The sequence below is a fragment of the Hemiscyllium ocellatum genome, chromosome 31 (assembly GCF_020745735.1).
Source record: "Hemiscyllium ocellatum isolate sHemOce1 chromosome 31, sHemOce1.pat.X.cur, whole genome shotgun sequence".
Taxonomy (NCBI): Eukaryota; Metazoa; Chordata; class Chondrichthyes; order Orectolobiformes; family Hemiscylliidae; genus Hemiscyllium; species Hemiscyllium ocellatum.
Window position 1 is genome coordinate 30,276,893 of NC_083431.1, and position 12,206 is coordinate 30,289,098.

Below are 12,206 nucleotides of genomic sequence, written 5' to 3' on the forward strand. Positions count from 1 at the left end.
GGTTCAGGTGGTAGCCATCCTGACCTATTCAAAAGGTTGTGGGTCCAAGCCCTCACTTTTGCAAACAATCGAGGTGGTAATCGAAGTTTTATTGAACAAGGTTCAGTTGGAGAAGCTGGATTTATTTTCCTCGCACAAAGGAGATCAAATGGAGATTTGATAGAAGTGTGCACAATCGTGTAGGATTCTGGGGGATCCAAGATGGAAGATAGGAGAAAACTGGGGCTCTAAGAGCTGTTCCTTTATTGAAGTTTTTCAGTGTTAGAGCTGAATTTCCTCAATTTCTTGGAGCAGTAATTGCTGTTTTATAAGCTGTTACATTGTTTTGGCTGCCAGAGGTAGTGGTGGAGGCTGGGACAATTGTAAAATTTAAAAGACACCTGGATAGGTATATGAATAGGAAGAGTTCAGAGGGATATGGGCAAAATGCTGGCACAAGGGACTAGATTAATTTCAGATGTCTGGTCGGCATGTACAAATTGGACTGAAGGGTCCATTTTTGTGCTGAATATCTCTATGCCAGGTAGCTGAGGAAAGACTGTTTTCATTAAGCTAATAGTACAAGGACTAGGGGAATCACAGATTTAACGATTTGCATAAGAGATGGGAGGAAGAATGCTTTCATGCAGCAAATAGCATCAATCCAGAAGCAGCTGTACACGAGGTGGATGCAAGTGGAAACAATTGATAGTTTCAAGGAAATTGAACGGGCACTTGCCACTGTTTGTGGGATGTTGCTGTGCATGAATCAGCGGCCATGTTTCATGAGATTACAACAGTAATCATGGGCCAGTACAGAAATGGTGGACTGAAAGGCCTGTTTCTGTGCTGCACTGTTCTATGTTAACTGTGATCAGGCTCCAAAAATATTTCATTGTTTGTGAAGTGTTTGGGATGTCCTGAGAACTTGTAAAGGTGCTCTCTAAATGCAAGCTCTTCCTTTCATTTCATTGCCTGGCATTTCTAATCTCAGGAAGCATCAAACAAAAAGCTACAATCCCGGAACCTTGAAACTTGGACCAACATTCCATGAAAGTCCAGATCCAACCGGAATTAAGGAATCAGCTCTCATGCGCGTTGCAGCTGGAGGGGATTAGTAAAGGGAGAGAAGTTCTCAAACGTTTTCTGAGGTCAGTTTTAAATCAACAGCTGAAGTTAAAAAGAGCATTTTCAAAGTGCAACCACCATAAACAATGTTGTGACTGACTCAGCACTGAGCTTTTAAAGACCTTTACATTACTAGGTCATGCAGATACATACCATAGTGCATGAGGAACCACACACAAAGTTTAAATTCATTTTCCTGTTAACTTGCAGATAATGCAGAGATCTTAATATTCTAATCTTTACTCCCAATGTAGGAACAATATTAAGTGTAGCCCAATGCAGTCCTCACAAGACCCTCAAAATTCAAACAGGCAATAAAAACGTAAAGTCACCATTGGGACTGCTCTCTCATCAGAGAGAGAGAGAGAGAGAGAGAGAGAGAGAGACGACCGGTGGTGAGTTTAACCTGAGGGTCACCACGCCTCAAGAAAGGGGAGACACTGAGAAGAGGGATCTTCATAGCAACATCAACCAGTGCGGGAATTAAAGCCACTGTTGGCATTACTCTGTATCGTTGCAAACCAGCTAAATGAGCTAATCGGCCCCTTGCACAGACAATAACAAATCTGTATCAAAATGTTTGAAATTAAAACAGAAAATGTTGGAAATATTTAACAGAATTGACTGGTTCTGTGGAGAGAAAAGTAATTGCCGCTTTGATTTCAACAACCTCTCCGTGATGGTGGACAATGTAAATGTGTCAATTAAACTTGTTGGGCACCTCTAAAGATTTTTTTTCATTTAAAATATAGGATGTATGCATGACCAAGACGGTATAATCTTTGCAAACTTAAATAACCTTAAGTGGGGAATAATGACGATGGAAACAAAGCATTAAAAAGCATTGTTGTTGAAAACAGCTTCTTAAACAAACTGGCAAACTTTAAAGCAATATAGCTTAAAGATTATTACTGCAATAAAAGGGTTGAGAAGCAGTTAATTATTTTCCATTCTGGTTTCCTTCATACCAATGCTACCCTGTTTAACCCAGACAAAAGTGATGACTGCATAAGTCTGCTCTCTGAAGTATTGACACAGGAGGTTATGAAGTTAATATCCAAGTATCACAGGAGCAAAATCTACACAACTTTATAAAATTGTAAACCCCTAGCATTCATTAATATAACACATAGTTATTTACTTTAATGCTTTAAGGTGCAGTCACAGAAAACCTGGACACTTTGCCATGACAGAAATGAAAATTTCACATACACATCGAAAACAGAAATTGCTAAAGTAGCCCAGCAGATCTGACAGCATCTGTGGAGAGAAAGCAGAGTTAACGCTTCAGGTCCAGTAACTCTTTTCTAGACTAACTCAAACACCACTCATGTTTGTTTCTCATGCTAACCTATTATATGATGGAGAAATAAAATCCAATGAAATACAAATGTAATTAAGATATGGTTATCACAACACTCTACCACTGCAAAAAGCCACAGCGATGAGAAGTGCCAATAACTCATAATGTAGGCAAAAACATCCTGAGGATATGTTTCAGTTACTGGGTTAACAGGGTATAAATGCTTGTGCTATAGTGCAGACATGCCAACTGCCAACTTGCCACAGCAATGACCCAATGTACTACAATCAAAGAGGCCTTTCCTGCTTGTCCTAAATGAAAACAACATATATAAACAGGATTTTGCCAGAATACCTTGACAAATTGGCTGTAAAGAAAATGATATAAACAATCAAAATGGTCAAATTTGCCACTTAGAGTGATAAGAGTCATAGAGATGTACAGCATGGAAGCAAACACTTTGGTCCAACCTGTCCCTGCTGACCAGATATCCCAAAAGCTCAAAGAATATTTATAAAAAAGTATAATTCTGCACATGGTATCACCAACACAGCATATTCAATTACTCAAATCACAACGACACAGTCAATCAATCTTTGGAACTCTGTTCTGAATCAGGAAATGGAGACATTTACTCTTAACGTTCTTTACCGTCCTTCAAAGATGTCGTAAAAGTTAGACACTTCCACTGCCTTAATACTCATTTTCCTGCAACCTCACATAATTTCAAGCACTGGGATTTTAAAACATTCAGAGGATGTGGGCATCACTGACTGAGCCAGTATTTACTGTCCATCATTACATGCCCTTGAGAAGGTGGTGTTGAGTTTCAAGTATATCCACAGTACTGTCAGGGAGGAAATTCGAGGATTCTGACCTAGTCATAGTTGCAGGTGGCGCTGTTCCCATATATCTGCTGACCTTGTCCTTAGTAATGGTTGTGGGCTTGGAAGATACAGTCTAAGGGTCTTTGGTGAATTTCTGCAATGCATCTTGCAAATAGTACACACTGCTGCTACTCTGTATCAGTGGTGGAGGCAATGGATGCTGGTGGATGTGGAGTCAATGAACCAGGCGGCTTTGTCCTGGATGGTGTCTAGCTTCTTGAGTATTGCTGGAACTGCACCCATCCAGGTAAGTGGGAAGTATTCCATCACACACCTGACTTGTGCCTTGTAGATGGTGAATAGCTCTGGGGAGTCAGGAGGTGAGTTACTCATCACAATATTCCTCGCCTCTGACCTGCTCTTGTAGCTACTGTGTTTATGTGGTGAATCCAGTTGAGTTTCTGAACAATGATAATCCCAAGGATGTTGACAGTGGGGCATTTGCTGATGGTAACACCATTGAATATAAAGGGGTAGTGGTTAGATTGTCTCTTATTGGTGATGGTCATAGCCTGGCATTTGTGTGGCACAAATGTTAGTTCCCACTTGTCAACCCAAGCCTGGATATTGCCCTGATCTTGTTGCACTACTCAACTCCAGCCTACCCACTAAAATCAACTGTGCTATCGACAAGGCTGGGGCCTGCCATGCTGCTGGTGTAATGAGGGAATTGGCTGACACACTCAAGTGCTTTGACAGACCAAAGGAAACATCCAAAAGCCTTTTCTTACTCCCTATAAAACAGGCAATGTTCGGGAACAGGCAGGTAGGCAGTGGACAAGTCATGCATTGTATTTTATATGCTAGCCCCACCCTCAGATCTGTTGGTGGAGGATCAGTAAACAGCCCCCACTCCAGGGAATTGCACTTAGATGCTCTCTGACCAAAACACCAGTCAAGATTCTTGCCAACCGAGTCACGGTGGAATCAGGAAGTTGTGGCTTCAAGATGCACTCCAGGAATTTGAGCACAAATACCCAGCCTCACACTCCAATGCACTACTCAGCACTGCTAGTGGCATTGCATCTATGTCTCATCCAGAAGACAATGATGACATGCAGAGTTTCTGGTCAAATGTATCACTCAATCCACATCACCACATCAGGAAAACAAATTCTCTGGTCATTAACACTTTGCTATTTCTGAGTGCAAATTGTCTGCCATGTTTCCTACATGACAAAAGAAACTTTCAATTGAAAAGCACTGAATTGATTGTAAAGCAGGTTAGGTCACTCTGAGGTTGGGAAAGTGCTTTACCAATACTCAATTCTTTCTAGGTTTTATTTTCAACTCCAGCCTGCAATATTAAACCCTGCTGGCACCTCCAGCCCCTGCTGGTGCTCGATAATCATTCACACTTATGTTTCAGGTCAAACTTCATTTTTATACATTTTCTACTCAATTTGTCCCATGATATCAATACACACACCTCTAGAACAGGTGGGAACTGAAACCAGGCCTCCTGGTTCAGAGATAGGGACAATTCCATTACACCAAACCTAGTGTATTTCAGCTCCAAAACGTAAAATAAAAAGAAATAATTTCTTAACTAAGGCCGAGGTGGTCCTGTGGCACCAGAGTAGCATCCTAGCCCCTGACACTCTCTGCATTCTTATCCTACCCCGAAACTAGCAGCCAAGGAAGGTTTCTTTTATTCATTTGTGGGACTTGGGTATCACTGGCTGGCCAGCGTTGATAGCCCATCCCTATTTTCCCTTGAGAAGGTGGTGGTGAGCTGCCTTCTTGAATTGCTGCAATTCACTTGCTGTGGGTTGATCCACAATACCGATAGGGAGGGAATCCCAGGATTTTGACCTTCATGACTACGAAGGAATGGTGATATATTTCCAAGTCAGCGTGGTGAGTGGCTTGGAGGGGAACTTGCAGGGTGGTGTTCCCAAGTACCTGCCCACCTAGATGGAAGGGGTCATGGGTTTGGAAGGTACTGCCTAAATTTATGCAGTGCATCTTGCAATAGTATACACTGCTGCTACTGAATATCAGTGGTGGAGGGATTGAATGTTTGTGGATATGGTGCCAATCAAGCGGGTTACTTTGTCCTGAATTGTGTCAAGCTTCTGGAGTGTTGTTGGAGTCATCATAATGCAGCCAAACAGGCTGGTCGTCAACCAGTAATCCCCTCCAATATGCCTGATGGCAGTGCAAGAGTCCCCTGGTCAGCCATGCTTTCTGCCACCCGCAAGCTATAGCCCCAAGTGACAGGCAATATGAAGTAAATGAATAAGCTTTAGCTGTCTCATGTATCACTAGATTTTGGAAACTTTGAGCCCAGCCATGGAACAATGAGAGTCTTCTTACTTCAAGGTTGCAAGTAATCAAGGCAGTCGTCACCCTAGTGAAGTTTTGTTTTTGTTCCCAGGTCATGGGCATCACTGACTAGATCATAATCTACTGCCCATTCTTAACTGATCAGAGGGCAGTTGAGAGTCAACCGCTGTAGTGGACAGCGAAGAAGGTTACCTCAGCATACAACAGGATCTTGATCAGATCGGCTAATGGGCCAAGGAGTGGTAGGTGGAGATTAATTTATATAAATGTGAGGTGCTGCATTTTGGAAAGGCAAATCAGGCAGGACTTATGCACATAACAGTAAGGTCGTGGAGAGTGTCATAGAGATGTACAGCATGGAAACAGACCCTTTGGTCCAACCCGTCCATGCCGACCAGATATCCCAACCCAATCTAGTCCCACCTGCCAGCATCCGGCCCATATCCCTGTCAAACCCTTCCTATTCGTACACCCATCCAAATGCCTCTTAAATGTTGCAATTGTACCAGCTTCCACCATACCCTCTGGCAGCTCATTCCATACACGTACCACCCTCTGCGTGAAAAGGTTGCCCCTTAGGTCTCTTTTATATCTTTCCCCTCTCACCCTAAACCAATACCCTCTAGTTCTGGACTCCCCGATCCCAGGGAAAAGACTTTGTCTATTTACCCTATTCAAGCCCCTCATAATTTTGTAAACCTCTATAAGGTCACCCCTCAGCCTCCGACGCTCCAGGGAAAATAGCCCCAGCCTGTTCAGCCTCTCCCTGTAGGTCAGATCCTCCAACCCGGACAACATCCTTGTAAATCTTTTCTGAACCCTTTCAACTTTCACAACATCTTTCCAATAGGAAGGAGACGAGAAGTGCACGCAATATTCCTACAGTGGCCTAACCAATGTCCTCTACAGCTGCAACATGACCTCCCAACTCCTGTACTCAATACGCTGACCAATAAAAGAAAGTATACCAAATGCCTTCTTCACTATCCCATCTACCAGCGACTCTACTTTCAAGGAGCTATGAACCTGCACTCCAAGGTCTCTTTGTTCAGCAACACTCCCTAGGACCTTACCATTAAGTGTATAAGTCCTGCTAAGATTTGCTTTCCCAAAATGCAGCACCTCGCATTTACCTGAATTAAACGCCATCTGCCACTTCTCAGCCCATTCGTCCATCTGGTCAAGATCCTGTTGTAATCTGAGATAACCCCCTTCGCTGTCTACTCCACCTCCAATTTTTGTGTCATCTGCAAACTTACTAACTGTACCTCTTATGCTCGCATCCAAATCATTTATGTAAATGACTAAAAGTAGAGGACCCAGCACCAATCCTTGTGGCACTCCCCGGATCACAGGCCTCCAGTCTGAAAAACAACCCTCCACCATCACCCTCTGTCTTATACCTTTGAGCCAGTTCTGTATCCAAATGGCTAGTTCTCCCTTTATTCCATGAGATCTAATCTTGCTAATCAGTCTCCCATGGGGAACCTTGTTGAACGCCTTACTGAAGTCCGTATAGAAGAAGGGCTAATGCCCGAAACATCAATTCTCCTGCTCCTCGGATACTGCCTGGCCTGCTGTGTTTTTCCAGCACCACACTTTTCAACTGAAGTCCATTTACATCACATTTACTACTCTGCCCTCTTCTATCTTCTTTGTTACTTCTTCAAAGAAACTCAATCAAGTTTGTGAGGCATGATTTCCCACGCACAAAGCCATGTTGACTATCCCGAATCAATCCTTGCCTTTCCAAATACATGTACATCCTGTCCCTCAGGATTCCCTCCAACAACTTGCCCACCACCGAGGTCAGGCTCACTGGTCTATAGTTCCCTTGCTTGCCTTTACCGCCCTTCTTAAACAGGGGCACCATGTTTGCCAACCTCCAGTCTTCCGGCACCTCACCTGTGACTATCGATGACACAAATATCTCCGCAAGAGGCCCAGCAATCATTTCGCTAGCTTCCTACAGGCATCTCGGGTACACCTGATCAGGTCCTGGGGATTTATCCACCTTTATCCATTTCAAGACATCCAGCACTTCCTCCTCTGTAATCTGGACATTTTGCAAGATGTCACCATCTATTTCCCTACAGTCTATAACTTCCATATCCTTTTCCACAATAAATACTAATGCTGAATAAAGAGACCTTGGAGTGATAGTTACTTGAAAGTGGAGTCTCTGGTAGATAAGATAGTGAAGAAGGCAATTAGCATGCTCACCTTGGTCATGTTGCTGCTGGACACGACATTGGTTAGGCAAGTTTGAATTCTGTGTGCAATTCTGATCTTCCTCTGATAGGAAGGATGATGTCGTGAAACTTGAAAGGGTTCAGAAAAGATTTTCAAGGGTGTTGCCAGGGTTGAAGCTATCGGTAGGGGGTGAATAGACTGTGGTTGGTTTCCCTGGAGCCCCGGAGGCTGAGGAGTGACATTATAGAGGTTTATAAAATCATGAGTGGTATGGATAGGGTAAATAGACAAGGTCTTTTCCCTGGGGTGGGGAGTCCAGAAATAGAGGGCATAGGTTTAGGGTGAGAGGGGAAAGATATAAAAAGGAACTAAGGGGCAACATTTTCACACAGAGGATGGTACATGTATGGAATGAGCTGCCAGAGGAAGTGGTGGAGGCTAGTACAATTACAACATTTAAAAGGCACCTCGATGGGTATATGAATAGGAATGGTTTAAAGGGATATGTGCCAAAGGCTGGCAAATGCAAATAGAGTAATTTATGACATCTGGTCGGCATGGAAAAGTTGGATCGAAGGGTCTGTCTCCGTGCTGTATGTCTCCACGATTCTATGGTACTTAGCTATGTATGTGGAGTCACATGTAGGCCTGACAATGCAAGAGTAGATTTTGTTCTCTGAAAAAGAATGAACCAGGTGCGTTTTTACAGGCATAGTTACCATTTGGACTCTTTTATTCCAGATTTTTACTGAATTCATCTGCCACGGTGAGACTTGAACCCATGTCCTCAGGCATTCTTTTGGTATTTTGCAGCTTTGCATGAGATTCCGGATTACTAATCCAGTGAAATAACCATAACATCACCATCTTCCCATGCGCTGGGGTACTGTGTTTCAGAGCTGTTAAACTCCTCTCTTAAGTGGATGTAAAAAAGTATCCAAAGACAGAATGAGTACAAGGGATGAATATCTACACCTCAACAAACATCATTCAAACAAATTATCTAGTTGTGATCACATCAGTGTCAGTGAACCTATATTATATGCAAATTGGCTGCCACATTTCTTGCATTACACAGTGAGTACACTTCAAAAGTATTTCATTGGCGGTAAAGTGCTTTGGGACATGCAGAGGTCGTAAAAGGTACAATGTAAATACAGGGTTCTACATTTTCTTGCTTTCCACCCCATGACCCTTTCTATTCCTCCTGCATTTTACTGGGTCTGTATCTTTCATCTGTTCTGCTGGCAGTTTATTTAGGTGGCTACCTCAAACAAGCTTGCTTCAACTAAATAATAAAAGTGCAGTTTCCCCAAAGACATTCCATATTTTACAAATCCAATTGGTACTTTGCTGGAAACCTTAAAGATATCTAACCAAGCTGAGGAGATGTTTCAGACTGGCCAAGAATAAAAAGTTAAAATTCAAAACTCATTCTTTTGGTATTTTGCAGCTTTGCCCAAGTTCCACATTCTAATTACATTACTCCATCTCGCATACGTATTGCACAGCTGTAAGTGCCTTTGCTAAGGGTTGCAAATCATTCAAACAGGCTTTCAAAATCCTATTATTATTCAGCTCCTCCTCCAGATTTATAATCAATCCCCTCACCACTAACTTATTTATTGCAACCCTCCAATCCCCTGCCTGCTGCTCTGCAACTTGTACTTTTCCACAGCCTTTCAGGAGGCAGTCTGACTGGGTGCTGCCAGCATGCTGGAAACGTGTTCTGCTCCTGTTCCAGTCTACTTTGGTTCCTGTAATTACAACTTTTTCTTTGCCTCAAGTTTACTTAAATCACACACAAGTTATGGCCTCGCGGTTTCTTCCGACCAAACACTGTGGTCTATCTTTCATACCAACATGAAGCGTTTTGTGTACAAGTGTATATTTAATGAGCTGAATAATATCGCTTAGTTCAACCGATCAAGTAAACAGGTCCAGAAATCCAGTGCAGTCTAGTGCCTTTTTATTCTGACTGCTATGTACTGCGCTGCATTACAGCTACAAAGTGCATCTTTTTAAAGAGTGTAACACAATCGAGGCTTCCACTTGCAATGAATTAAAGCTCAGTAACGCCAGATTGTCAGACCAGTGTTTCCCCCCCCCCCCCCCCCCTCCTTCGTGCATGCCATGATTTCTGCAATGCTAGAAGAAAAGGAGCAGCAAACTTAGAAACGTGCAGCACGTTAGGGTCTGAAGAGCGAAACAAAATATTTTCTCCAAAACTTTCCCTGCAAGATGAGCCACCGCGGCGCTAAACAGGTTTATTTGTGCAGTTTAAACTTTCCGGCTGCACGGGGAACTCGGTTGTCATGAAGATGAATTAACTTCAGATGCATTTTCGCAACAGTATGATAAATCGTGTGCTGATCGGGCTCGACCAGAGAGCAAGTCACACATCATAAAGAAATGAATGCATCGAAGGTATTTCCAAAAAAAAACCCTCGAGTATGTTCACAAAAGGAAGTGCAATTTGGATAAATATCAAATTTTATGACAGCGAAGATCTTAAATGAGCAGATTTTTTTTAAAACACTTGCTCAACCGCAGCTAATAATCCACAATGTCTGAAAGTTATCTTAACCAAAAAGATACCGGATTTTTACGGCTCTATGTGCTACTGTTAAAACAAAGGCGATACAACTCTGAGCTGGAATCGCGAAATATCCAGCGGACCTGGAAAACAAGACCTGCAGATTGGAACGAAAAACGGTATATACATATTCATCGTGATTTCTGTGTTTACAAGCGGAAAAATAAACACGAAAAACAGATTTTTTTTTGCATTGAGGTGGGGAGGGAGGTCGTCTCCATAACCCAGCTCTGGTTGCCTGTCTGTGTATGTGTGCGATCAGGTGTCATTGCAATGAAGCTGGCTTTCTCCTGTTAACCCAAGTATGGAAGGCTCTCCGGCAAGCGCTGCATTGAACAAAACACTCTCTTGAATATTGCCCTGTGCTGAATATCCTCTTCAGTGTAACAGTGGCTTGCACTCCGCCAGTTCCTGCAATCAAACACCGATCGCTTGCCCCGTTTTTCATTTCTAACACCCACCGTCACCCTCCCCCCTTTCAGTCCTTCCCCGCTCTCATTTTTCATTTTAACTCCACTTTCCCGCTGTGTTCCCATCACATTGTCTTGTGGGGTTGACAATGACTGTTGCAGTAGGCCCTGCTAAGTAACGAGGTTAGTGTTTTTATTTTATAATTAAAAAACAGTTCAGGTTAATGCTGCCAGTTACCTTCCCTTCAGCCCCCCAATGTCCAAGCAATGACATCAACTCTTGTTTTTCTCTCTCTGTTCCAGCGCTTTTTCAATTTAAAGGCAGGAATCCAAGAGTGTCTCTTACCTTTTGTGTTCCTTTTCTTTCCCCATCCCCTCCCCCAGCCCATTGCACTTACCTCGTCTTTGACGGCAGAAAAGCAAGTTTGATTAATCCATGGGTAAACAACTGGATACCGTCCTTGGCTATACTTGCTACTTTCAGCCTGTGCTCTAAGATATGCAGCTCCATCTTTTCCTCCTTCTCATTTGTGGACCATCTAAGCTTGCAAAGAGCCCCCTTCCTTATATGATTCCCACTTGATCTGCAAATAATTTTTTTTTAAAGTTCCTTGGGAGGAGCAGGAGGAGGCAGTGAGATTAGAGAAGGAGAGGAGGTTGGGTGGGATAAGGCAGTACTCTATCAGCATGCAGAATGATGATCCCAGCAGTATCACTGTAGCCCCGCCAGCTGGTTACACTGTAACAAACAACATACCGACTGGGCCGCAATGCGCGTGCCCCGGCGGAGGCCGGCACTCTGGGAGTTGTAGTCCAGCAGCATCACGCATGCTCAGTGAGTGTGGCTGCGACTGCAATGCCTATGGGGGTAGTGGAAGGATTGAAACAAAAAACCCTCGCAATTGCAAGGTCGTTTTTGCTGAGAGCCCGAATTTTACGTTAAACTGATATCGAGTGCACCGTGCAAAATCTGTGGCTCAACAACATATTGCCCAATTTTGAAATGCGTATAGAAATTAATTTTATCATGTGGTCAAACGCTGCTCTTTTAGTAATGCTGGGTAGTTGAAGTAGTAATTTTATATTGGATATGCCTTTTATTCTTAAAACAAACACTCCCCAAAACCCTTTGGTGCTGCATTCCTCATTTTTAATTTGATTTGATTGCCACAAAAACAACATAGCCACTACTTCACAGAATGTAGAGAACTGTGAACCACTGTATTCTCAAAACTTTGTTTTCTCAATCTTAGAAATAAAAAAAGTTTTTTACTTTTTAAAGTCTCATGCATTGATTACCATTAAAATATATGACACCTTATTGACCAGAACATATACAACTTTTAACATTCGTACAATACTAAGTCATACAAATGAAACAAGGTTTGATTATGGGTTGACTAACCTCGAACAAAACTTTT

General features: G+C 42.7%; 1 protein-coding gene across 1 annotated transcript in view; it reads right to left on the bottom strand.

Annotated features, from left to right (window-relative positions):
• The window catches only part of castor2 (cytosolic arginine sensor for mTORC1 subunit 2), a 149,650-nt gene extending 138,189 nt beyond the window's left edge, over positions 1-11,461 (bottom strand). The window contains exon 1 of the mRNA XM_060848288.1: positions 11,184-11,461. Within this exon, the coding sequence (XP_060704271.1) occupies positions 11,184-11,296 (113 nt within the window). The 5' untranslated portion in view covers positions 11,297-11,461. The remainder of the gene's footprint in view (positions 1-11,183) is intronic.
• Between the last annotated feature and the right edge of the window lie 745 nt (positions 11,462-12,206).